The 23862-nt window shown below is 43.6% G+C and overlaps 3 protein-coding genes across 12 annotated transcripts in view; 1 reads left to right on the forward strand and 2 right to left on the reverse strand.

Moving 5' to 3' along the window:
• The window catches only part of ADPRHL1 (ADP-ribosylhydrolase like 1), a 400125-nt gene that overhangs the window by 182514 nt on the left and 193749 nt on the right, over positions 1-23862 (forward strand). The gene's annotated exons all lie outside the window — the stretch shown is intronic.
• Positions 1247-9813, reverse strand: F7 (coagulation factor VII). The gene is made up of 8 exons (XM_052664392.1): positions 9589-9813; positions 6684-6844; positions 6032-6056; positions 5825-5938; positions 5191-5331; positions 2683-2789; positions 2104-2224; positions 1247-1938 (listed from the first exon to the last, which is right to left on the reverse strand). The coding sequence occupies exons 1-8, from the start codon at positions 9656-9658 to the stop codon at positions 1400-1402; spliced, it is 1278 nt and encodes a 425-aa protein (XP_052520352.1). The 5' UTR covers positions 9659-9813; the 3' UTR covers positions 1247-1399.
• Positions 12770-23862, reverse strand: part of MCF2L (MCF.2 cell line derived transforming sequence like) — a 147447-nt gene continuing 136354 nt past the window's right edge. For 4 of the 10 annotated variants that reach the window (XM_052705829.1, XM_052705831.1, XM_052705834.1 and 1 more), the window contains 12 exons: positions 23533-23754; positions 22899-22991; positions 22434-22512; positions 22224-22290; positions 20887-21002; positions 20175-20261; positions 19267-19326; positions 18849-18923; positions 15991-16124; positions 15314-15426; positions 15096-15199; positions 12770-14988 (listed from right to left, as the gene is read on the reverse strand). In XM_052705829.1, coding sequence (XP_052561789.1) covers positions 14894-14988; positions 15096-15199; positions 15314-15426; positions 15991-16124; positions 18849-18923; positions 19267-19326; positions 20175-20261; positions 20887-21002; positions 22224-22290; positions 22434-22512; positions 22899-22991; positions 23533-23754 — 1245 coding nt within the window. In that variant the 3' untranslated portion in view covers positions 12770-14893. The remainder of the gene's footprint in view (positions 14989-15095; positions 15200-15313; positions 15427-15990; positions 16125-18848; positions 18924-19266; positions 19327-20174; positions 20262-20886; positions 21003-22223; positions 22291-22433; positions 22513-22898; positions 22992-23532; positions 23755-23862) is intronic. The other 6 variants (XM_052705836.1, XM_052705838.1, XM_052705837.1 and 3 more) reach the window with 4 other exon arrangements.

Consider the following 23862-nt stretch of genomic DNA (forward strand, 5'->3'; position numbering starts at 1 on the left):
CATAATCTTGGCTTTATTGTGTGAAAGTCGTGCCACACTGCCATTAATACTGGCTGGATGTTTTGTCTGCATTTTGCCCTTTTTCTGCAGGGTGACTTGTTCATAAATATCAATATTTACAGTAGAGAAGTCACCCAGTGGAGCCCATAAAATCAACAGCTATTCAGTTTGAGGGGCCTAGGGGGATGATGTTGCAATGCCAGGTGCCTCACCTTGGTGAAAATCAGACTTCATTTGCTGGCTGCTGCCCCCAGTCACCTTTCTCCCTGGGAATTTTCCTCATTTTTTAAAAAATATTATTTGTTTTGCGTTCTGCTTCTGCTGGTATAAATGCCTTCCTTTTTTTTTTTTTCCTCTCACTCACAGTGGGTCTTGTTATGTCTTGTTATTTCTTTAGGTATAACCAGAACCTCCAAGGCATGCTTTCATACTTGTTTCCTAGGTCTCTGGAATTTGCAGCTTCTCTCATCCCCCCATTCCTCTGTCAGTAACACAGATTTTGGGATGTTTGGTATTACATGTACTGTATAATGCCAGTGTTCTCCCCTGATACTAGAGCACAGTAAGTGTCCTACTTGCTGCTAAGTCTTTGTGATTAATCTGATATTCAGCATAATTTGAAAGAATCCAAATTGTACAGAAAGACAAATATGGGATTAGCTCTGTGGTATTCTTCATCAATCATAAATGTATTGTTAATAGCCTTACTGCAATAATATTTAGAGCAGGAAGACTAACATCAACTTTTCATAGCAGACTTGTAAATGTGGAATTAATCTTTTCCCAGCTTTCTTGTCCTGAGGATGCTCTGCAATTCCTCTCTCTTAAATTCACCTGTTGGGACTGCAAGAGAAAGTTCCCTCACCATAAGCTAAAAGAAACACCATTTCTCTTTCTCCTGCTGTTGCTTCATTATATTGCAGGACCTATCAGCACAGGAAGTTGTGAAAGCCCAAAGTGTAAATGTGTTTGAAAGAGATTGCAGATGTGTATGGCAAATGGGGTCATTCATGACCATTCAGACTCATGTGACTTCTTGCTCAGGAAGTCTGTACATCATTGATTACCAGCAGCCACAATGGCAGCACACGGAAGGATCACGGTGTACTCGACACATTACTGACAGCGTTTCTCAGCACCAAGCTTTTCTGTTACTAGATAATGGGTGAAGAATGAGGGACTCTGAGTCTGGTTGGATAGGGCCTTTCTGTGGCCTCTTGACAAGACACTGAAGTTTACAACAATATCAGAGTTATTTTATGTATTCAGGCAGGCATTAGGCTCATTGAAAATTGTGAACAATATCACATTTACCACGTGTCTAAGTTAATGGAGGAATGCTTCAGTACAAAAATGCCACAGAGGGATGAAGGAAGGGAAATGCTGTGGTTCACTGCTGTCATTCCATGTACCTCTTCAACCAGTCGATGTATCTGGACACTCTTGTGTAAACCCCATAGCTGCCTTCAACAGCACAACCCTTTCCCCAGCTGACAATCCCAGTCAGAAACCAGGTGTTCTTGTACTTTGTAGCGTGAGGTCCACCACTGTCTCCTTTGCAGGAATCCTTTTTGCCAGTCAGGTCTCCTGCACAGAACATATTCTCAGTGATGTTTAAATTGGCCTGCTTTTCACATTCTTGTGTCTTTACACGCGGCAAATCCACTCGCATCAGAAAAGTAGAAGTAGCCCCTCCATCTAGTAGCCGTCCCCATCCGCTCACCGTTGAGAACTTAATGGAGGACAGCTCGTACATGGCAAACCGTTTTTCAGGCAAGCAGATTGGCACCACGAAATCGGTGAGATTCACGGGTGTTTCCAGCTTCAGGAGGGCAATGTCATGATTGACTTGTCCATTGGTGTATTCTTCGTGTCTGATGATCTTGCTAACTCCACTTTCTTGCTCAGTTTTCTCGTCAACTTTTATTGAGTATTCACCTGGAAAAGTTAATGGTTGCAGGTCATGTTGGCCAGAAACTGGATTCCTTGGGAGTTTGTGGATGCAGGAGATTTCTAGCCTGACACTTTTTGTTTTTCACACTTTGTCAGAAGGAGAAATTAAGACAACCACAGCTTGATAGCATGGGGAAGGGAGATACATACCCAGCCTCACCCGGAGCTGTTTGGAATGAGTGTAATCCAGGCAATGAGCTGCAGTCACCACCCATTCTGGCGAGAGCAGACTACCACCACACTTCCCTTTCTGATCCTGTATTATAAGGGCCTGCCAACAGAAAGAAAGTTTTTGACCTGAATCTCAGTAGAGTCCAGTTTAATATTGCTTCTTTCTGTCATTGTATGCAGCTGTCTTTGAGAATGTTATTTTGATTTTGCAGAGAGTTTAGGAGGGAGGAGTTTTCACATTAACATTTTCTCCACTTTTTAGCATAGATCCTGTGTATTTTGGCCAATAGGTAAAATTCTTAGCAGTATGGTTAATGATGAAGGGATCAGGAGGCAGAGGAGGTTATGTTACCACTCAACTACTAGGAAAGCAGGCTGAGATCCAATTCAGAACAAGGCTGAGATCCGTGACTGAAACAGGTGGAGCTGCTGCGTAATGGATGGTTTGCCCAAACCTTACACTTTCAGTGCATTTTAACATTCAAAATACTGAATATAAGATAATAGCTTCACAAGAAAAACAGCAATGACCACAGTGAATATTTGTGGAAGACTCACTTGCCATGGACATTCACCTGGAGGACAGGTGACACCACCTACTATTCTCCCCTGAGCAGTTGCATTCTTTTTTGCCAGCACTGGTATTTTTCCACAAGGGTATTTCACTGAAAAAAAAAAAAAGAAAAAGATAACAAGTGTGATTTCACTGCACTGAATTCACAGCAAACTGTCTCTGACTGATTCTTATAAACATCTTCAGTGGAGTTCTATCAGCTGAAAAACAGGTTCATAGTGTGGGAGCACGGTCTCTCAGAATTCACCCAGAGCTGCTCAACAGGCAGGCTTTTTTTATTTTTGTCTGCAAACAGCCAGATATGGTTTTACATTGACTTATCCATATACCACCAGTGTCTTCTGCTATATCTCTAACTTTGCTTCTGCTCAGGTCATCTTTAATTCTTCCAAGCTGCACTTATCAGTCAGAGGTCCTTCTGTAGCCTGAGTATGCACATGAATATTGGCAGTAGAGTCTTGAGGACCAAACCTGCTTCTGAGCTATGGTGCAGAGGAAACCGTGGTGTTTTGTATACATCCTTCACACAACAGATGCAAAGAGCCTGTTGCTGGAAGTGGGGTGCCAGCTGTGCTGTAACTGAACATACCATCCCTCCCATCCAGCAATCGTTCTGCAGTAGCACTGTGATGAGAAGTGCTCTCACTTTGTCGTTTTGGGACCCACGGTTCTGAATTGAATCCCTCTCCATGATTTTGCAGCAGCCTCCAAGGATGGGGCACCACAGCTTCTTTGGGCAGCAGTGCCAGCACCTCACCACCATGTGAGTGAAGAGTTTCTTCCTACCATCTGATCTAATATTCCCCTCTTTCTGTTTAAAACCACTCCCCCTTGTCCTACCACTGTCTGCCCATGTAACAAGTTGGTCCCCCTCTGTTTATAATCTTCCATTAAGTACTGGAAGGCCTCAAAAAAGTCTTCTCACAGCTGAACAAGCCCAGTTCCTCATGCTTTCCTTACAGGAGAGAGGCTCAGCACTCTGGCCATCCTCATTGTCTCCTCTGGACCTGCTCCAACAGCTCCACATCCCTCCTGTGCTGGGGGTCCCAGACCTGGATGCAGTACTGCAGGTGAGGCCTCATGAGTTTTGCATTCTCGCAGAACACAGTCAGCAATAATGGTATTTTGGCTCCAAGAAGGCAGCCACAACAAATGCATCTTCTTCTCTTCATGCAGGCAAAAATGCACTTTCAGGCCTATGGGGCATATCCAATTCTTTGCTCTCAGCTTTTTAAAAAGCAGCTTCCCCATCACGTGGCATTGCAGAATCTGCTAATAAGGGATAAGCACATTACCAGTATTTTTTTTTTTAAACAGAATTGCTGTTGTTGAGAGCTGGGTTGTCATTATCAGTTCTCCGCATGACTGCTCCATTGCTGCATGTGTATGGGGGCTCTGCCCTCAGAACTGCTTCTTTAGCCCTGAGCACGTGCTCCCTGCAGCTCTGTTCATTATGTGCGCAGCCCTGAGAAGGGCCTCCTTTTCCCCTCTAATAACATAATTGAAGGAGGCACCTGCAACAGAGTTAGGTGCCAGCTTAGGCATTGGGGAAACAATGAACTTGTGCTAATGGAGTCCTATTTAGCATTTACCTTCTTGGACGAGTGAAATATCTATCTGTATTACCTAGAGCAACATCAAGTGTGTCGTACCTGCTAAATAGGAAATAGGTCTTACTACAAAAGAAAAAAAAAGAATGGATTTTGTCATTTTTCTTTGGTTTTAATAGGCTTCTTCCTCTCTTGACTCCTGCACTGAAATAAATATGGTTGTAAAACTGATAGTCATGAATTCTCATGGATTAGAGAGCAGCAAGAAATCAGCACTGCCCCCAAAATAATCACATGCACTCACAGCATGTGTGAGCTAGAACAAAAGAAAATTGACTTATAAGGTGCAACCCCCCTCTTATCACCTGAGACCCCTCAGCCTGACCCCAATTCCTGGGCACTGCTGCTCTGCTCTCTTCATCCCACCCGGCCATGGGTTGTGCTTCCACTGCCCAGGTCTTGTCCATGGAATGAGTGGTGAGTGCTGCCCAGAGAGCAGACTGGGCTTGGCCCCAGGAGCTGGGACATTAGAAGTCAAATGCCCCATGTCTCACAGGAGGAGACTTCTGGGGACAAGAAGTGGGTGATCCAAAGGGACCATTGACTCTTGAGGGCCACACTCAAGAAGATGTCCTGGAATACAGTCTGCATGCATTGAACCCCATAGAGTGGGGGCCACAGACCTAATTCAGCTGCCTCAGCAGATCCCACCAGGCTCAGCAGATCCCACCAGTGCTTTTAGCGTGGGCTCAGTGCACATGCTTTCTATACTGCTTCTTTGGGGTGCTTCAGCAGAAGCCCAGACTCAGACTCTAGACTCTGCCCTAGAAGAAGGAGGAGCTGGCATTTATGCATGACACCTCACACCTCCTAAGGTGTAGGCATTGAAAAGTTGTCTTGCAGGGTTGGCTCAGACTAAGCATGCGGTGCATGGCATCCTACCTTGGGGAATGCAGGACACGCCATCACTTGCTAAAGTGTAGCCCTCTGCACAGAAGCACACTCGTTTTTCAGACTGCTGGTCAGCACAGTACTGCTCACAGCCACCGTTGTCGTAAATGCACTTCAGGTTCTTGTCCACGGCTAAAGGCAGAGAAAGAGCATTAAGGTTTCTGCAGGTGGGTTTTCATGTTTAACATGATTGAATTACAGCTTGAAATGTAGATAGGGAAGCAAGGCAGCCAGGCAGGTTTCAATTATTTGTGTACGGATTGATTTGTGTACAGCAATTGCATCAAAAGCTGCTGCTGCATCAAAAGCTGCTTGGCAAAGCTCTGTAGGAGGAACTCCAGGCAGAAGGAAGGAAGAACCATGCTTAGGATGCATGTATAGCTCGGCTCTCATTCACTCGTTGCATCATCCTTCTAAGTCAAAGCAACTTCAGCTCTTGGGTAGGAAAAACTATCTTCCTTTTCTCTCAGCTGGTCCAAAATTATTGTAGGATTTGAATTCTGTTGGTGCTGAGCAGTGCCTGGCTGGTTAAAGCCATCAGTACTGATTGCTCCCGTCAATCTCAATGCCTTGCATTTGAGTTAGCAATGATAGTTTAATTTTGTTAAGCCACACAATTGCTGACCTGTCTCACAGCTTTTGCCCTCATACGCCGGAGGACAGCGGCAGACGTAATCCTGAAACTGGTCGTCGCAGATCCCTCCGTTCTGACAGGGGCTGGAGTCACACTGGTTGGGGTCTGCAAAAACAGGCAGCGTCAGCCTGGGTCACGTGAGGAACGGAGGCAGTGGGAGCATCACTGCAGCTGCAAGGAAACATGGAGTGCTCCTACCAGAATAGATGTGCCAGAACTCTTTCTGGAAGAAAAAGGTGAGAGATTTAATTAAAGAAGTTGCTCAGATGAAGCCCTATGGCCCCTGTAGCATAGGATGGCAGACAGCCACAGTGGTGCCACTTTTGCTGCTATGATCAGTGAACACCATGACATCCGTAAAATACTGTATGTTATTTTCCACATTCTACAGTACTTTCATGCCAGCAGATAAGGGCACACTGTAATACACACTGATAGGTTATCCATCAATAACCTGTGAATATAGAAGGTGGGAGGGACTGAAGCAAACGCTGCACAGTGCAGTAATTGAAGGGATTGTCAGCCCTGGGTTTACTGGGGAACTGGAGGGTCACAGAATCCCAGAATCAGAAGGGTTGGGAGGGGATTCTGGAGATCATCTAGTCCAATGCCATTGCTGAAGCATATTCCCCACAGTAGGTTGAGAGGGAAAATATCCAGGTGGGTCTTGAATATCTTCAGAGAAGGAGACTCTGCAACCTACCTCTCTGTGCAGTCTGAGACAGCTTAGAGAGAATCCACCTTCCCGCTGCCCCCCAACATGGCACTTTTTTTTCCCCTCATGATTTGAAGAGTCAAAGCACACCCTTGAACAGTGGAGAGCCCACCTGCCCAGCCCTGTGTTACTTACTGTCCTCTCATCATCACGGTAGATCTCTCTTGCTTCCTCAAATGAACACTTTTCTTCGATGCATTCTCGCTCTAGTGACCCCAGCTTTATCTCTTCAAAGAAGCTATTGGCTCTTCTGCGCCTTTGAAAAATGCTGTTTGCCTCTTCCTGCTTTAAAAAGACTGTAAAACAGTAGCATGTTGAGTTGGTCATATGTCTGTGCAGTCCAGAAAGAAAGGGCAGGGAGGAGGATTTTCTCTGAAAGCTTTTCTGCTGCTTATGAGAAGCTGGGAGAATACACACAGCCCTGCAGAGCCTTCTCACTCTGGCGTGCTTCCTGGCATGTCAAGTGACAGCACTTGGGTCCCACAGAGCCCAGAGCTTGTGAGAAAATGGCGTAGTATCCCAATGTTGTATGTCAATGACTCCTAAAGCATTATCACACATTATAGAGTAGATCTCTACATGTGTCATGAAGTTTCTTCAAATTCTAGGAGCTGAGAAGCATTTATCTAGATTTATCTAGTACTGATTGGTGTACATGGCAACACTCAACTGTCCTGTACTCACTATGGTAAACCACTTGGTGATGGGTCAGGCAATCAGACCTAAGTCCCCAGTGCTCTGTTCCTTAATGGTTTTATCTCAAAACCTTTCACATTTCCACAAAACCACAGACTGGCTGAGGCTGGCAGGGTCTTCTGTGTCCCTCTGGTCCACTCCCTCTCGAGCAGAGCCCTCTGAGCAGGGTGCCTAGGACTGCTGGAGATCCCCAGGGAGGAGACCTCACAGCATCTGGGCAGCCTGTGCCAGCACTCTATCTCTAGCACAATGCAGAACTGGTATTCAGAGGGATCCCCTGCATTACAGTTTGTGCTCATGGCCTCTTGTCCTGGCACTGGGCACCATTTAAAAGAGCCCAGCTGCATCCTCTGTGTACCCTCTCTTTGGCTATGTACAGATATTGATGAGATCCCCTATGCCACCTCTTCTCCAGACTAAGCAGTCTGAGCCTCTCCGTGTGCTCTGGTCCCAAATCATTTTTATGGCCCTCTGTTGGACACTCTCCAGCATATCCAGGTCTCTCTTGTACTGATGTGCCCAGAACTGAGCCCAGCACTCTAGCTGTGGCCTCACCAATGCTGAGCAGGTCACACTGCTGACTCATGTTCAACATGGTGCCCCCAGGACTCCTGGGTCCTTTTCTGCAGAGCTGACTTCCAGCTGGGTGCCTGGGGCTGTTTCTCCTTCATGTGGTTCCTATCAACTCACCTCTCCAACCTGTTTAGATCCCTCTGAATGTTAGCATGACCCTGTGGTGAATCAGCAACTCCTCTCAGTTTTGTGTCATCTGCAAATTTACTGAGGGTGCACTCTACCCCACTGTCTGGATTGTTAATGAAGATGTTAAACAGGACTGGAGCCAAAGCTGACTTGTGGGATACTCTGCTTGGACCCTTTAGACCTGCAGATGGGATTTCCTTGCTGGCCACAATTACAGAAACAGTGCTTTAATATAGCTTTCTCTATTTCCTTCTGTAAAATACCTACACTGAAGTACACAGGAAGGCAAGACAGTGCCCTCTGCTTTGCCTGCTGGAGCCTTTGCATGGCTCCGTGCTGCTGCCAGTCTCACAGACTGCAGCCATGGGCCCCTTCTCCCCATGTGGTGCTGCTGTCCTTTGAGAAAACACAGGGACAAATGCTCGATAGAAAACATCAGCAGAACTCACTTCCTAGAGCTGCATCTGCTCCCAGCTCATAGAAGCATGCTGATGGCACTGTCACTGTGCTGAGCTGCTCCTCAGCACCAGGATGCATCACACCACAGGACAGTGAGCAAGAACTCTGCAATGTACTTTTGCTCCATCTAATACACAGTGTAAGTCCTGAAATAGGACTGACTTTATTTTGCATTGTTTTTTCCCTCGGTGTAAGCAGAGAATCCTAGAGCTTAGTGACAACAACTTACAATTTCAGTGCTTGCAACTATTTCCCTTCCAGCTGTGGCTATATTCAGGGATTCAGGATGATGTCTATGTCCTGCCCAATCCCCAGGACATTGTCCACTGCAGGACCCCCAAAGAAGGGGAGCTGCCTCCTGCCTGCTGGGAGAGCATTTGTTGAATGATGAGCAAAGTTGTGGTCATTTTCAACGTATTTCAAAATTATCTGAAGGGTTAAAGTACTGTGTGGCATGCACCTCATTTATCATAAACATTTGTCCATTATAGGAATGTCAGCTGGGTTGTTCTGCCGAGATCAAGTCAGGCTGTATGCATTTAATATGATTTTCTTTAAGAGCTTATACTTAACCTCACATTGCAGATACATTGCATACATATCAGCCTACATACAGACCCCAACAGGGCAGGCACTGTGTGTGGTGCATGGATAGTGGCACCCTCCCACTTCCATTTCTATGTCCTCCACTTATTTACACTGGAACATTTCAGACTTCAATGTATTTCTTCCAGCCCTGTTCACCACAATTTGAGAGACCTGGTCAACCATGAAGCACTGATTTTGCTGTATTCATCTAGATGCTGTTTTTCAGACGGACAACAAAGCTACCATAGAGCTGCCGCTTCACTTCCTTTTGCTGCTTCAGAAGCACAGCACCCTTCCCCTCTCTCATTTCTTGTCAGCTGAGTGCCAGGCTATCGGTTCTCTGCTTTGCAAAGTCCCACAGCTCAGTAGACATCACAGCAGCTCCAGGCGCTTCCCCTGTGGGCAGCGGACCCGGTTGCAAGAGACACGCAGGAGCATGGAAGGAGTTTCCCTCAGCTGGCAGAAAAAACGCATGGCTGCCATCACCAAGAGCAAGCAAGAGCTTTAGGGAAACTCACAGGACAAAGGTTTCTATGTGCAACAGCGGAGAGTTCTGCTGCCGGTGAGCTAACTGCAGCTGTACTCTGTGACATACCTGCTTCCAGAGAAGGAGGAACAAGCAGCGGGAAGCAGAGCAGCAAAGCCATGCACTGCCTGGAAACCATGCTGACCCTGCAAGCCGGCGTCCTGGTGGCGTATTGACACTTCAGAGCAGGCTGTTGGGCCAAAGGGCTCAGCCTCCAACGCTGGGAGCCAGAGGAGGGGCTGGAGAGTCATGGGAACCGCAACAATCAGGGCGAAGCGCAAGGCACAGCCTGCAGCCCGCCCGTATGGGGAACTGCTGTTGTGCAAAGGCTGTGCAATAGCCTTTGCAGAGCCTTTAGAGAGGCCAGGTCCCATGGCCGCCTCGCAGAGAGCCAGACACAGCCTTTCAGTTCTCCGCAGGAGCAGCAGGTGCTGACAGCTAGCTTTTCCAATTTCTCAGTCGCCGTTGGAAACCCTGAACTTCTAACGCTAATTAACCAGCAAAACAAACCTTACACCAGTTTTCTCTAACTGGGTTGCCTGGCAAGCTGTACCAGCTCAGAGCCGATCCACGGCTCATTTTGTGAGCAACAACAGGGTTTTGAGGGACTGATCTGCAAGTAACATTCTACCTGGGAAGCAAGCAACCCTCAGATTTAGTGGAAATCAATTAGTGGCATCAGAACAGAGAGCTAACAACTGGCTTAGGTAAATGTTGACTCGAGATAGCAGCAAGGTAAAGAGCTTGTTTTCCAGTCTGCCCTCTCCTTAGTGCATGTAGGGAAGGGACTGTTCTGCTCCTTCTCTGCCAGGCTCAGCTGGGTTCCTCACAGCTGGGAGCCTACAGCTGGGAGCAGGGCCTCCAGCTGCTCTGCACACCTGTTGCCATTGTTTGGTGATGGTGCACGCAGCAGGCATCCTGCTCTGAAAGCTGCTTTCCTGAAGGGCATCCTTGGGGAAGGCCACATCCATCTACGTGAACACCACATGCCTCTGTGCCCAATGCACAGTCTGGTCCCTGCCACCACTTCAGTGATGTCTGTGTGGCTGGGCCCTATGCCATGGCTGCATCACCACAACTGGCTGTTCTGCTTCTCTGCTGCCCTACGGCTGAAGCAGTGCTCCTTTCTTCTGTTGGCTGCCCAAGGAAGATTTCAGTTTTATTTGAGTACAGCAAAAAGCCATTATTAATGCAGAGCCAAAGGGGAAGCTCAAGTGCTGGGAACAGCACTCAGTCCGCATGCTGATAGCCCATTTTCCAGGAAAATTGCTGCAATGGGATGTCATTGGGGTAGCAAGGATGCCTATCCCTGTGAGAAGCGTCACTGGGGAGTCATCTGGGCTTCAGGTCTTTGTTACAGCCTTCGCTAGTTTCACACAGGTCTCTTCCCAAAGCTCAGCAGATCCCTCACAGTCACTCTGTGGCTGATCTTCATGTGTGCTTTTACTGTAGTCTGTGAGAATCACCCTGGTGTCCCACTCAATAAACCTCACCAGCGGAGGCTTCAGCTTTGGCTTGCAGTTTCTGAGCATTTCCAAAAAAAGTAATCTATCATCCAACTAAAAGCAAGCACGCTTTAAAGCAAGCAGTCCTGCTGCCTGTGAGTAGTACTAGCATCAGGCTGGAGACAGCTGTTCAGAAAATACGATTTAAGGCATTTGGATGTGGATCTGCAAGACATGATGAACAGGTGCCTTAGAAAGTGCCATTCTTTCTCCTTGATTTGTCTCACACTGATATTTGCCCTGTCAGCACTCAGAGGTAATTTAAATATAAAAACCCAACTCAATTCTATTTTGGAAATACACTGAGATTACTTGAGTGGATGAGTTACTAAATCTTGTTTCTGTTGCACTAACCTATAAACTTATGAATGTTCTACCACTAAACTTTAAAGCAAATCATTGCCTTTTTAGAGTGCAAAGGCGGAATTTCTTTCCAGGGGAGGACCACGTGCCCATCTGCCTGAGCTCTATGCCTGTGTGCAGTGCTCTGCTCACAGGGACAGCACACAAGGTGGGGAGATGATAAAAGTTTAGAGGCTTTTTTTTTGTGATCAGCTCTGAATATGGGTGGCTATTTCATCACCAAACTGGCTCACCTCAGTTAAAACCCTTCAGAACAGAAATGCAAACATCCATCCTTGATTTTCTACCACCATCTGCTGGTACAAGCAGCGGTGACTGCAGCAATCCTCAGGATAGATACAAATACCGTGTGTTTTAGCATGGCATTTCTTCTTACCTATAGACCTCATCCTGCTGTAGGGTCTCGGACTTGTGGGCATTGGGCCTTGGCTTGCTCCCATGGGGCTCAGAGTCATGGAGCCCCAAGAGAGCTCCTCGCAGGTTTCCTTTGCCCAGGTGGCAGCTCAGCCTCTTGGTTTGAAAAGCCAAGGACTCTCCTCTGCATATGGACAGTGCAGACCTAACACAGGCTGCTCAGCCCCAGGAGCAAACGTAGTCACCACCATGCAGGAGGAGACAGGTTTGGTTCTGGGAGCTGATTCAGCCAAAAACTGCTAGAAAGGGTCACAGAAATAACTCTCCCCACTCCAGGTGTGAGCCCAGAAAGAAAACAGGGAAAGCTTGCATTAGATGTGGAACTTGGTGACCCTGCCTGCTGCTGGGGGATCGGAAGTTGATGATCCTTGAGGTCCCTTCCAACCCAAGCCATTCTATGATTCTTTGACTCTATGAAATGTGGCTGGCAGCTGGCAAGGAAAGTCTGTGCTCCAACTTTGAGCTGGTGATCCAAGATATATGGAACCCGGGATAAGCTCACAGTATTTGTGATAGGAAATATTTGTCAACAGAATTAAAAATAAATGTCTCTTCCTGCAGAGACAGCTTTTACATTAACAGATGTAGATGAAAGCAACCAAATCCCAGTGAGAGCTTAGCTGGATGGTGTAATCCTCAGCCCAAACCACCTCCTGCCTTCACAGCATGATGATCCTTAAAGCCATTAACTCATGAACATACAATCACCTTCCTCATTGTGTGAGGCAAGGATACATTCAGTTTCTCCTTTCTCATCTATCTTCAGCACTGGCCAGACACCAGCCTCCAACCTGTTCCACTGAGTCCACACAGCCAGGAGGAGTGTGTACAGCAGGGAAGGAGCCATGGGATGTGCAGTACTCTCTTTAAACCCAGCAAGGGGTGAGTGCCAGTCTATTTTTTTGGTATGATGCCCGTAAGCAACTACTGGACCACGATAAGAAAATAAAGCACAGAGCATGTCTATATAAAGGCATTCAGCAAGAAGTGCTGACATTTATTCAAAGTTTCATAGTTACAATAAAGACCTTTGACTTTGAACTTCTAAATCACAACAGCAGTTAAAAAAAAAAAAAATACAAAAAGGAAATGGGTTCTATTAAAGTGCCATGATGTGGAGAAAACCATTGAAATAACGCAAATGAGCTGCAGTGAGAAATGAAGTCTTATCTGAACAATGACAGCAATACATAGGTAAATTATGTTACAGAATTTACATAATAACTTACAAAGACAAAGGTAAGCTGAATTTCATGCTGCCATCTCATTGTTAAATATCAGCTTAACTATTCCTTATCAGCACAGTATCATACAGGATAATTAAAAGAAGACCAGAGGATGTCTGTGTTGAAAAAGATGTCTGAAGAAAAACCCTGATCTGCATTTATACTGCAGTACTGCAAGAAACTTAAGTATGTATGAATTGTAAAGTGACACATTCAGCAGCAAGAAGACTATAAATACATCCTTTACATTGATACAGAGTATCTACACATTTACATATCTACACACACATGCATACGCAGGCACATACATGCACATACATACGTGCATAGATGTGTGAGTATACATGTGTTTCAGTTTGTACTGACCAAAGTCAGCTGCTCTTTGATTGTGTTTGGGTAGGGTAGCTTTTGCAGCTCAGGACCAAGATCATTATTTAGAATCCTTCTTCAGTTTCCTAAGCTATAGGCTCTAGTATCTGAATTTCCAGCACAAAGATACACTTCTGGGCTCAACCATCAGAGAGAGGTCCAATAATTAAGAATAGTTCCAACTGACATTGAAAAATTTTGCTCACAAAGTCGTAATACTTTTAAGTAATATGGTATACAAATCAGGTAAAAGCCTACTTCCATAAGTAAGAACATTTGAAAGGCATATGGGAATGAATACATTTTGAACATGCACACAATTCTGTACTGTTTGTAAGGACAAAGGTGAAAAAGCAAGGTGAAAATTCCTAACATTGGCTTACATGACACCTTGAAAAATAGAAAGTTTAGCACTATCTTTCCTTTAAGAAATTTATATTCCTCTACAGGACAAGTCTGACACTAATAAAGATTGTTTTTCAGCCATGTTCCACTTTATAAAAAATTGTCATCTCTGTCTCTTTGAATAAGTCTGTAACAAACACCTTTGACTAAAAGTATCTGGTTTCTCACCCTTTTAGGTATGCCTGAAGATGTGCTTTTGGCCCATAGTGAACTCACCACAGTCTTCTTTGCCTATAACTGCATGCTGTTAGAGCTGAAGGTAACCATGCAATTAGTTTACTAAGAAATGATCTAGTGAATAAGAACGTTTGTGTTCCATTGTGCATCTGTGTAAGGAAGATGATGCTACTAAATTGCCAAGGCTACGTAAACACAGATCTTGGTGAAGACATGGGTTGTGAGGCCAAAATATTTCAAAAAACAGCTATCTCATTGCATGAATTATCAAAAGGTTGGAAAAGATAAATCGATTTCCTCTTCTGATGCTGTTATGGTCAGTGGATCAGTCATTTCTGCATCCATCTGCAAGGTGCAGAAGAGTACCCTGAGGACCCAGCAGAAATGGCTCACCAAGCTTATTTCCTGGTGGCTATAGGAGTTGAGTGCACTGATTGAGGTACATCTGGAGAGAACAGGTATTTTGGAGAGGAGAAACTGTAAACTCTGATTTATTCTCCTCATATCTATCCTGTACAGTGATTGCTACGTTATTATCTTACAGCAAGGATTTAGCACTGAACACATTGTTTGCTCACAGATTCTGGATGTTATGAAATGATACAGTTCTGCAGAAACCTGATTGTATATCAGTGGGAAAATGTGTTTTACGCCAACACCTCTGCAGCTTCAAACTTCAGAGGAGAAGCTTCTACAATACCTTATTTCAAACCATTTAGTTTTTATTTACAACTTCACATTCCATGCACTTTTCACCAGGATCTTCTTCTGTGAGAATCTATGGAAAAATCATCAGAGAAAACACTGAAAACTAGCAATTCAGAACACGTAGTTCTCTGATGGCCATCTTGAGTTTTGGCTATTGGGCTCAAACTCCAGATTTACCTTCCGTGGAGGTGGGGTGAAAATATGACGTTAGCCCTTAATGTCTGAGAAGCTGGTGCTGCTGGCATTGCAGCTATCACTGCAACTTGACGACGTGCTCAAAGTGCTGGAGGCAGTGCCTGATTCTGGGAAAGAAGAGAAAAATCAAAAGAAATATGGTTGTTGTTTTTCCACAGTTTTCTCCCATAACAAGAATCTTCAGTTAAGCCACCATTTACAGTAAGTAGCCTACCAGAGCTGCTCAAAGATTGAGCTGATTTTGAATTGCCTATGAGCATCAGCAGATTGTTTGCTGGGATCCAACCTTCTCTACCAGTGGTCAGATTCTTCACATACCTATAAGAACAAAAACAAGTCAAACTGCTTCATTTGCTGCCTTTAAAAGCCTTGCCCTCAGCATCTGCCTTCCACACACAGTTGTGTATGAAGGTTCCAAACAGATCTGCATACCAAAGTCCATCCTCCCCTTCACGAATCAGTTGAACCAGATCTCCACTTTTCACTGCAAATTCTTCAGAAACTCCTTTCTCATAATCAGTCACAACCGTGTATTTACCAGGAATCTGAATGCACAAAGGGAAAGAGACAAATTATTTCTATTGAGTATTTTAAAGTATGTTGCAGCTTTTTATTACAAACATCAGAGCACTTTTCCCTGCTTTCTCCTTCTTGTGCACATATCTGTGCGCTGTCTTCAACATGTATGTTCTGAGGGGCAGCAAGACTTTGCTGTTCAATTATGTGCAAATTCAGCATATGAATTCTCACATCCTGAAAAACATTCCATTACAACAATTAAGTAAAATCTCTACCAAATAAAAGAAAAAAATCTCAAGGGGGTAAAAAAAAAAATAAACTGGAGAATTAGTGACATGATTTAAGTGATGTAGTAGCTTGTCATTGCTTGACTATGGCATAAGCAGCATTGCTGGTCTACAGGTACATGAAGGCACCTTCCTAAGAGCTGATTCAAGGAGTGAGATATTTCCCATTACTCCAGGAATTTTGCTCAGCTAACAATTTCAAAGCAGACACTTTTCTTCCCACAAGTATCAGAAGCATTCCTATGTACTGTCACACTTCACAGTAATGTTTGCTTAGCTCAGTAGGAAAGTGTTTCTGGTTACCAGCTTCATCTCATTTCCCCCTCCACCTCCTCCTCCTTCTTCTTCTGCATCCGATGAATTCAGCGGCTCCTCAGCACTGGACCAGCCATCATTTTCTTCAGATGCATCAAGAGAATGAGATGTTTTAGCCCAACCTTGGTGAACAAACAGCCGACAGTTAATGTTCCAGCAGCTTAACACTGAGTGGGAGAAGTATTCTTCTCCCTGACAATTACTCAAGTGATCAATGTAACAGGAGGAAATCTTGACAGAGAGTTTACTACAGCTACCAAGTGAAATTCACTGCTGGCAAAAGGTTCCCATGAGGCTAAGTGAATCTGTGGTGATGCATAGCAGTGAATTTAGCCCTTTGGATTTATGGAGATGGAAAGAAAGCAAATTCCCAACCAAATTCTGCTTTACACAAAATTGAATGATGGATAGATGCTCTTCCTCGTGGGAGGGTGTAAAGGATGTGTTTTGTGGGAAGAGGATGACCACACATGGTTGTCACCCAAAACAATCTAACTGGGTTGGAACAAGGGTGGATGGGCATTCTGATGAGCACTTGCAGCTGTCAAAGAATTCAGCAGGAGCTACAGGCACTCTGTATTTCACATTATGAGTTGCATTGTCAGGTAAGGGCATTCAGGCTGACACAAGGATATTTTGCCATGCTGAATCATCTCAGTGATAAGTCACTGCACCAAGAAACACAAGAACAATCTGCTGCCTGTCACTTATGGCCAAGTGTTCCTTTTTTTTTTTTTTTTTTCTCTCCCCTCTCTAAGTGAAGCATTTCATGTGTTTATGAGGCTGATCACAGCCAAAGCTCACAAAATCCTTTTCCAAATTAAGCTACTTGAAGTTTCACTAGCAGGATGCTTTTCACCGATTAGCAGCTGCTAATACATGTGCTGAGCTTATAATGGAAAAAGTCAGAATAAAAAGGACAAATAAACAGTTCCAAGTAACACCTTGGTTCAAGCCAAATAGTAACAATAAGAAAACTCAACGAAGAAGACCAAAAGAAAAAAGGAAAACCTCCCAGCCATTAGTTAACTATGAGGTAAGCTGGGAGAGCACCAGCACTGTTACTTTCTCAGAGCTCTTTACATTCGCCACCCAGCTGCTGACGCCAGATGCATTAAGGCTAAAGCAGAGCATTGTCAAAATGAAGTCAAAGCAATTCAGGAAAGCACACTCAGAGCACACCAAACTGAGCAGGTCTTTTACCTCGCCTGCGCTGCTGGATGCCCTGCACAAGGCCAGAAGTGCTGACCCACTTGGCCCTGTCCAGGGTTGAGAATGACATCTGTGAAGAAACTGAGTAATAAATTCCTGCTGTATTCCATGCAAATTTCTTTGGAAACACACATCCTAGCAGAGCTCCCTATAAAGGCAGGAAACATAAGGAAATGGCTAAGAAGACCAGAGACTACGGAGAAATGAGTGAGCTTAGGTTTCACGGTGCCAGGAAATCTGAGAAGTCACAAGCTGCTTCTCTTCAGAAAGCAGCTCTCTGGTTTCTTTAAAAGTAGGATCATCTCCAATACACAATTTTGTCACTAATTCATTTTCCTTGAGCTCATGGGGATGTAAGCAGGTGTGATGCTGCCATGAAAGGAAAAGAGAGAGAAATAATGTACTCCACACTGAGAAGCTGAGAGCAGTACCTGGTGCAGTCTCACCCTGACATGGCTGAGCCCACTGCCTGCTCATCCCAGTTTGAGTCGTTGAGGAAGAAGCTAAAGTGTCAGATCAGAAGATGCGAGACAGAAAGAAGGAATTACTAAATACAGAGGTTCTCTGGGTGTCTGCCCTGGGATCACACTGCTTCCTGCTCAGACACTGCACAAAGTTTCTTGAGCACAGCAGCAAAAACAGCATCATCTCCACGGGTGAGAGAAAGATTAGCGGCTGTGAAAACCCAGAGAAGAGGAGGGTAGGGCTCAAAACAGCTTAATCTTTAGAATAATATGAAGAGATGGCCATGGGAAGAGAGGGAATACTTGCCATGTACTCTTTAGTTACTTGATGTCAAGAATTTGTACTGAACCCTTTGCCAATAGCCTTGCTAGTTAGGAATGGGTCATTTAACTGAAATGCTTTATATTCGTTGCTTAGCTGTGGATTGGGAAGACAGGTGGCAGAACACTGCTATGGTTCAGCTACAGCATCTGGAGTTAACAGGGTGCTGAAAACTGCTTCCTGTCACCCAAAAAAAAGATGCAATGAGACTGACTTCAGTAAAACAGACCTAAAATGGAATACAGCAGTGTATATTCCTTGGGGCAGTAGTGATCTCCACTCTGGCTAGAATAAATGAGTCTCCTTTCTGCTCCCTCCTCCCCCCAACTTTTTTTTTTTTTTTTTTTTAAAAAAAAAAAAGAAGTTAAATTCTCCCCACAAGAAGCAGAGTGAGGGGAAGATGCTAAGTGGAAAACCATGCATCTCATAGCAACTAGATGTCATAGTTTTATTAACATCCATCTTCTGGTTGTTTCTCCTGGTTGAGTACCAGATCTGGAGGTTGGTGACCCTGCCTGTGGCAGAGAGGCTGGAATTTGATGATCCTTGGGATCCCTTCTAACCCAAGCTATTCTACGATTCTGTGATTCAGGAAAACATTGCTTTCCCACCGCTCTTTTCAAAGAAGTGCAGTTAACCATATGCTACTCCATTTGATCCAAAGGTAAAACTTTGACAGGTTGTGCTATCAGAAACTACATGTACAAAGCCAATGGATCCATGTAGAAAAACCCAGCAGATATCAACACTGCTGCTCATCATCATCATCATCATCATTATCATGCAGGTATCCCCGGCACCAGGGGAACGTGGATATGTGCAGAGTATAAGATGTGGTAACACACTACCTCTTACACCAAAAGGAGTTGGATCACTCACTACTTCGTGCCGCTTAGCTTTTTTGTCAGGACTGGTAGGAGAAGCTGCAGGAGGATGAATAGGCAAAAAAAAACACAGAGATATTGAAGAACTGGAAAAAAGAGATGAGGTGGATTGCATGCTAAGTACCTTTGAGTTTACACTGGAAAACAGATCTCTGAGATCACTCTAATTTGAGATGCCATTGCTCAATTACACAAATAGCTAACTTTGCACATTAATTTTTTTGAAGATAAATTGACAAATTGCTTTATGATAATAGATAATGCCTAATTCATTTCAAAAAGTTTACATATGATTTCAAGTGAATACAATTAATTTCAATTTTAGACAAACATTACCGATTTAAACAATCGCTTTTATACAAATCTAGTGCTATAGTAATACCTGGTCCTGTAAGAAGGATCATTGGCAATGTCTGGCTTTTAGCAGTAGAAGATGGAGTTTCTGTCAAGGCAAGCGTGGCATATTAGTGCTCACCTGATTACCAGCAGATACACAACCCTAAAGAATCAGTCTCTCCAGAAAGAACTCAAAGGTAATCAAGGTTTAAAAAGGCATACTAATAAGATGCTCGGAAAAGAAATCATGCTCTTGAACAAGTGTGATCATCTTAGTGCCATTCGGACTGTTTGAAGATAGAGATTCAAAGCAAGAAGTGAATGTATCCATGCAATTACTTGGCAGGAGGAAATGAGAGATCTCAGGCTCTTATTGCCTGTTTTAGCAAAAAAGAAATAAGAGAATTTCCAGAAGCATAAAGAAGTTCCTATTCACTTCTGTATCTAGCCAGATAACCTTGTCATAGATGTTTTGCTGAGGTCATGCTTTATAGACAGAAATATTCTAGCAAAACCTTGATTCATTCTTGCCAAGTATGGGTACATTTGGGGCAGATCCACTGAAGCTAAAAGCAGGCCAGGCATTTAATCTGAAGGAAATTTCCTCTAGGTTCCTACAGGAATGGGGCCCTTTAAACTCTTTCCTAGGCCTGAATATTGGGACTGGAAGCACTGGAAACTACATTCCTTCCCTTGCATCTCCAACAGCTCTGCTTTTCTGGGCTCATCACCCTCTCCTTCACAGTGGAGCCAATTTCTTCTCAAAATCTCCCTGTCATGGTCTGTGATTGAGGAGCCTAGCTTGAACATAGGAGAACAAGCTAATATACACATTGAAAAAGTATACATGAGCCTGTTACACCACACACACACACACACACACACACACACACAGTGATTCAATTACAACCTTACATAGAGAACATCTAACTATTTTTTTCCTCTTCAAATTACCTTTCTGACTTGTGAGGTTAGTAAAGCCCTGCAGCGTAAAGCGCTTTTTTGACAGTACAGAGCATTCTGAGGTAGAGCTAGTGTCATCTATAAAGGAAAAGAAAGAAACACAGAAAAGGGAAAAGGCCATGAAAAGGTCGAGGCAAAAAAATGATTCACAGCCCTGCTAAGGAACCAGGGTGAGGAAGGACAACTGAAAGTCCAAGTCCAATAGAAGAACCCAAGTGTCCAGTTGTTCGTATCTGTACAGGGGTCTGTATTGGTGCTAGTCCACTAAGTTATCTCAGCAACATAAACCAAAATTCAAGGTGAAAAAAATACTCTTTAAAATGAGTAATGCTGACAAATTCATCCATAAGTACTAAAAGCTGAGAAGCCAGGCAGCTCTAAGAGAAGGCACACTGCAGTTTAAGACCTCATAACCCACAGTTCCCAGCTCCCTGGTTCTATCCCTTCACTAGCATGGCTTTGGGCCTGTCCTCACAGAATGGAGCACAAACATCTGAGGCAAGGGCAGATTGGACTGGCATGTTCACATGGTGCATGCAGCACGTTGTGGGTGGGCTGCAAGCAGCAAAGCCCTGCTCCTTCAAGTTCAACGCTACACTTGCCTGTACTACCGTGGCTACCATGCTGGTGAATCTGCCTGTGCATCTGCAGTGCAAGCATGCTTTTTACATCTAAAGACAACAATATATATGTCCAAACTCACCTTTGCCTTTCTCAGGGTACTTTGATGCTACAGTGGTGACATAACCTTCCAGACCTGTGAGATCAGCTTTTCTCTCATCCATTTTTTTCATGTTTCTGATGTTGTTCCTTGAAGGACTGTTTATTGGAAGAAAATTAAGACAATCAATCCAGCAAATTTGGATATCTATCTATCTATCTATCCACACACACACACACTGAAAAACATTTCTTAGCTACTTGGTTGAAGCTGTGCACAGAAAGACATGAGCACATATAAAGGTGAAAGGTTTCAATTTTGACTGCAAATTTAGTGTGGCAGTTGGAAGCTACTAAAAAGTCAACTCAGGATAACTTCCTCTGAGTCTTAACTATAGAAACATGGTCCAGAAAAAGCAAATAAAAGGGGAAGAAAAGAAAAAAAGGAAAAAGAATAAACTCTGCTTTACAGAAGCTCTTAAAATAGGAAGCAGACAAAGCGTGACCAGAGACGACGTGCTGAATGTACGCTCAGATTCCCATCACACCTCTGACTGCAAATGGAAATAAGAGACACCCTACACTTGCTGCATACCAGGAAAATTTTCAGTAAGTGATAAGTAGGTACATGGAACATGCAGGATCAAGGGCTACTGGTGCATATTTGAGCACACACCACACACCAATTAACTGAAGATATGAGTATATAGGTGTATGGATGAAACTCATGCAACATAGGCAAAAAAAAAAAAAAAAAAAAAAAAAAAAAAAAAAGAAAAAGAGAAAGTAGCAGAGGTCAGAGAAGGGCAGAACAGCAGGGGAGAGGAAAGGACTGCACTTATAGAGGTTGATAAGGATGAAGGATGAAGCACAGGACAATAAAGAAAAGCTTGACTCCAAACTTGAACAGACACTGAAGGAATGAATATATCACTCAGTAAGAAAGCTAGAGGAAAAAAGAAATGAGAAATAGAAAAAAAAAAAAAAAGCTCTGTAAAGGACAAAAAGAAAAACGACATGAATCTGGAAGAAAAATAATTTAAGTGATGGAAGAGAACAGAGAAAAAAGGAGAAGGTTGCTGTACATAACTCTCTTACCTGGAATGTAAAGTGTATAACAGACCATTCAAGAAACACAATCATGGTACCACCAAGGATTATGGCTAGCACAAAAGATTACCTATCTGCAAAGCCCATGCCACTGTTGCTGAGCTTAACAGTTCTGCAGATGTATGCAAACCCAAATCTTTGCAGCTTTATATTAGAAAGAGACCTAAAAACCCCTAAAATATAAGTGTCAGTACTGAGGAATAGGAGTAATAAAGATTGCAAAGTGAATGCATTAGCATACTGGGCTGATTTGACAACTAACTTACTTACCTTGTACAAGATGATGCTGGTAGAGGTAAACTCTGAGTGTGTTCAAGTGTCCTATGCTGACTGGCTTCTGTAATGGAGAGAAAGAAATACTTAACTGATTTGCTATTTAATCTTTTCACTCCTGCAATCAAACACAGTGGTGAACAGATTTTGAAGTTGAAAGGGAAATGAAATTAAAATAGATGTGTGTATATATAAAAAAAAAAGTACCTCTGCATGCCTGCAGTTGACTAGTCAGCACTTTTCTGATTTCATTTACCCAAGTAGCTTTAACTTCAGGAGTTGGTGCCTACCCAGAAAAAAATTATGACAATCATGCATTAAGCATACAAAAAGCTGCAAGCTGAAGCACAACTTCAGAGGAATTCTTCAAGAGGAACAGCTAGATCCTCTCCCTAGCCTCTCAGTAAGCAGAAACTGAAGGATAAAGCTGTGCACGTGTCACAGTCTTGCCCTGGCTCCCAAAAATCTGCTGCTCCAGTGAAAACAATAGCAATGGTGTATGCAACATCCTTGCATGGGTATTGTAAAATATGATTAAGAACAAAGGGAAAAAAAAAAGCCAAAACAAAATAGATCTTGCTAGGTTTAGAACTCACCCCCTTGGTTTTTAGTTTATTATTATTATTAGTTGTTATTATTGCTATTATTTAAAAGGTATTTGCATGTTGTTACCTGTATGATGTAAACTTCTTCCCTTGCATTATACCAGATTTCAAATTTTTTTGCATCACCTTTGACATTTTCTGTTATTCCAACTGCTGCCATCTGGAAGCAAAAAGGACAGCTGCTGACCCACCAAATTGCAATACAGATAACAGAAGCAGAAGGCTAACACTATTCTTTAGTAACCCACTTATAAAAAACAAAACCACATTTGGCTCAAAGAAAAGAAAGCACATGATCTGCATGTTGGACACAAGGCCTTCAATGCATTATGTCAGCATGGCTACCTCAAAGGGAAAAAAGGTTTAAGTTAATTAAATTAAGACTGACTCACAAACTGTCTCTGAGAATCCAGAGTGACAAATCTTACATCTATTTTATACTACCCACTGTGACATTTTCCAAGTCATTAATGCAACTGCCATCCAGCTAGATTAGCATGGTTTAGACATTTGCAAAGGACAGTCAACCCCAGACACCATCACCCATCAGCTCAAAGCGACTCAGACTTGCACTAACAATTACACTCGCCTGAAAGAATGAAGCTTACACTGAAAAACTGCAACACGACAACAATAAAGAAGTGTGTTACTGCAACTAATCCCTTACTATCACTACCTTCCTGGACTGCTGAGTGCCTTACATTTAAGGAGTGTTTATAGCTATAGGAAGGTGCCTTCTCATATCCCTCTCCGTTTTCTTCTCGCTTTTTACAGAACAGCACTGCTTTCTCGTGGAGGAACAGGTGTCGCTGCATTGGCTTGAAGCGTGCCAGATCTTTCACCTTTGAGTGACCCTTTTTATGATCAGTCCAGACGTTGAAGGATCCCTGCATTAGAAGCTTGCCCAGCTCATTCAGGTTTCCCTAGAACAGAATAGTGGTATTTATAACTACAAAGAGGTAACATCTGACTGAAACACACACTCTGAACAGGTTGTTGCAAGTTCTGTCATTCCAATTAATCTCACATCA

Source organism: Tympanuchus pallidicinctus, unplaced genomic scaffold, assembly GCF_026119805.1.
Source record: "Tympanuchus pallidicinctus isolate F22 unplaced genomic scaffold, pur_lepc_1.0 scaffold6, whole genome shotgun sequence".
In the NCBI taxonomy this organism is placed as follows: Eukaryota; Metazoa; Chordata; class Aves; order Galliformes; family Phasianidae; genus Tympanuchus; species Tympanuchus pallidicinctus.

Bases quoted from the DNA above. Each gene is read 5' to 3' on its own strand.
- F7 (XM_052664392.1), bottom strand. From the start codon at position 9,658: ATGGTTTCCAGGCAGTGCATGGCTTTGCTGCTCTGCTTCCCGCTGCTT. The intron at 5,939-6,031 runs GTAGGAGCACTC...CTGTTTTTGCAG, and splicing joins GTTCTGGCACATCTATTCTG to ACCCCAACCAGTGTGACTCC. The intron at 5,332-5,824 runs GTCAGCAATTGT...CTCTGCCTTTAG, and splicing joins GGGCAAAAGCTGTGAGACAG to CCGTGGACAAGAACCTGAAG.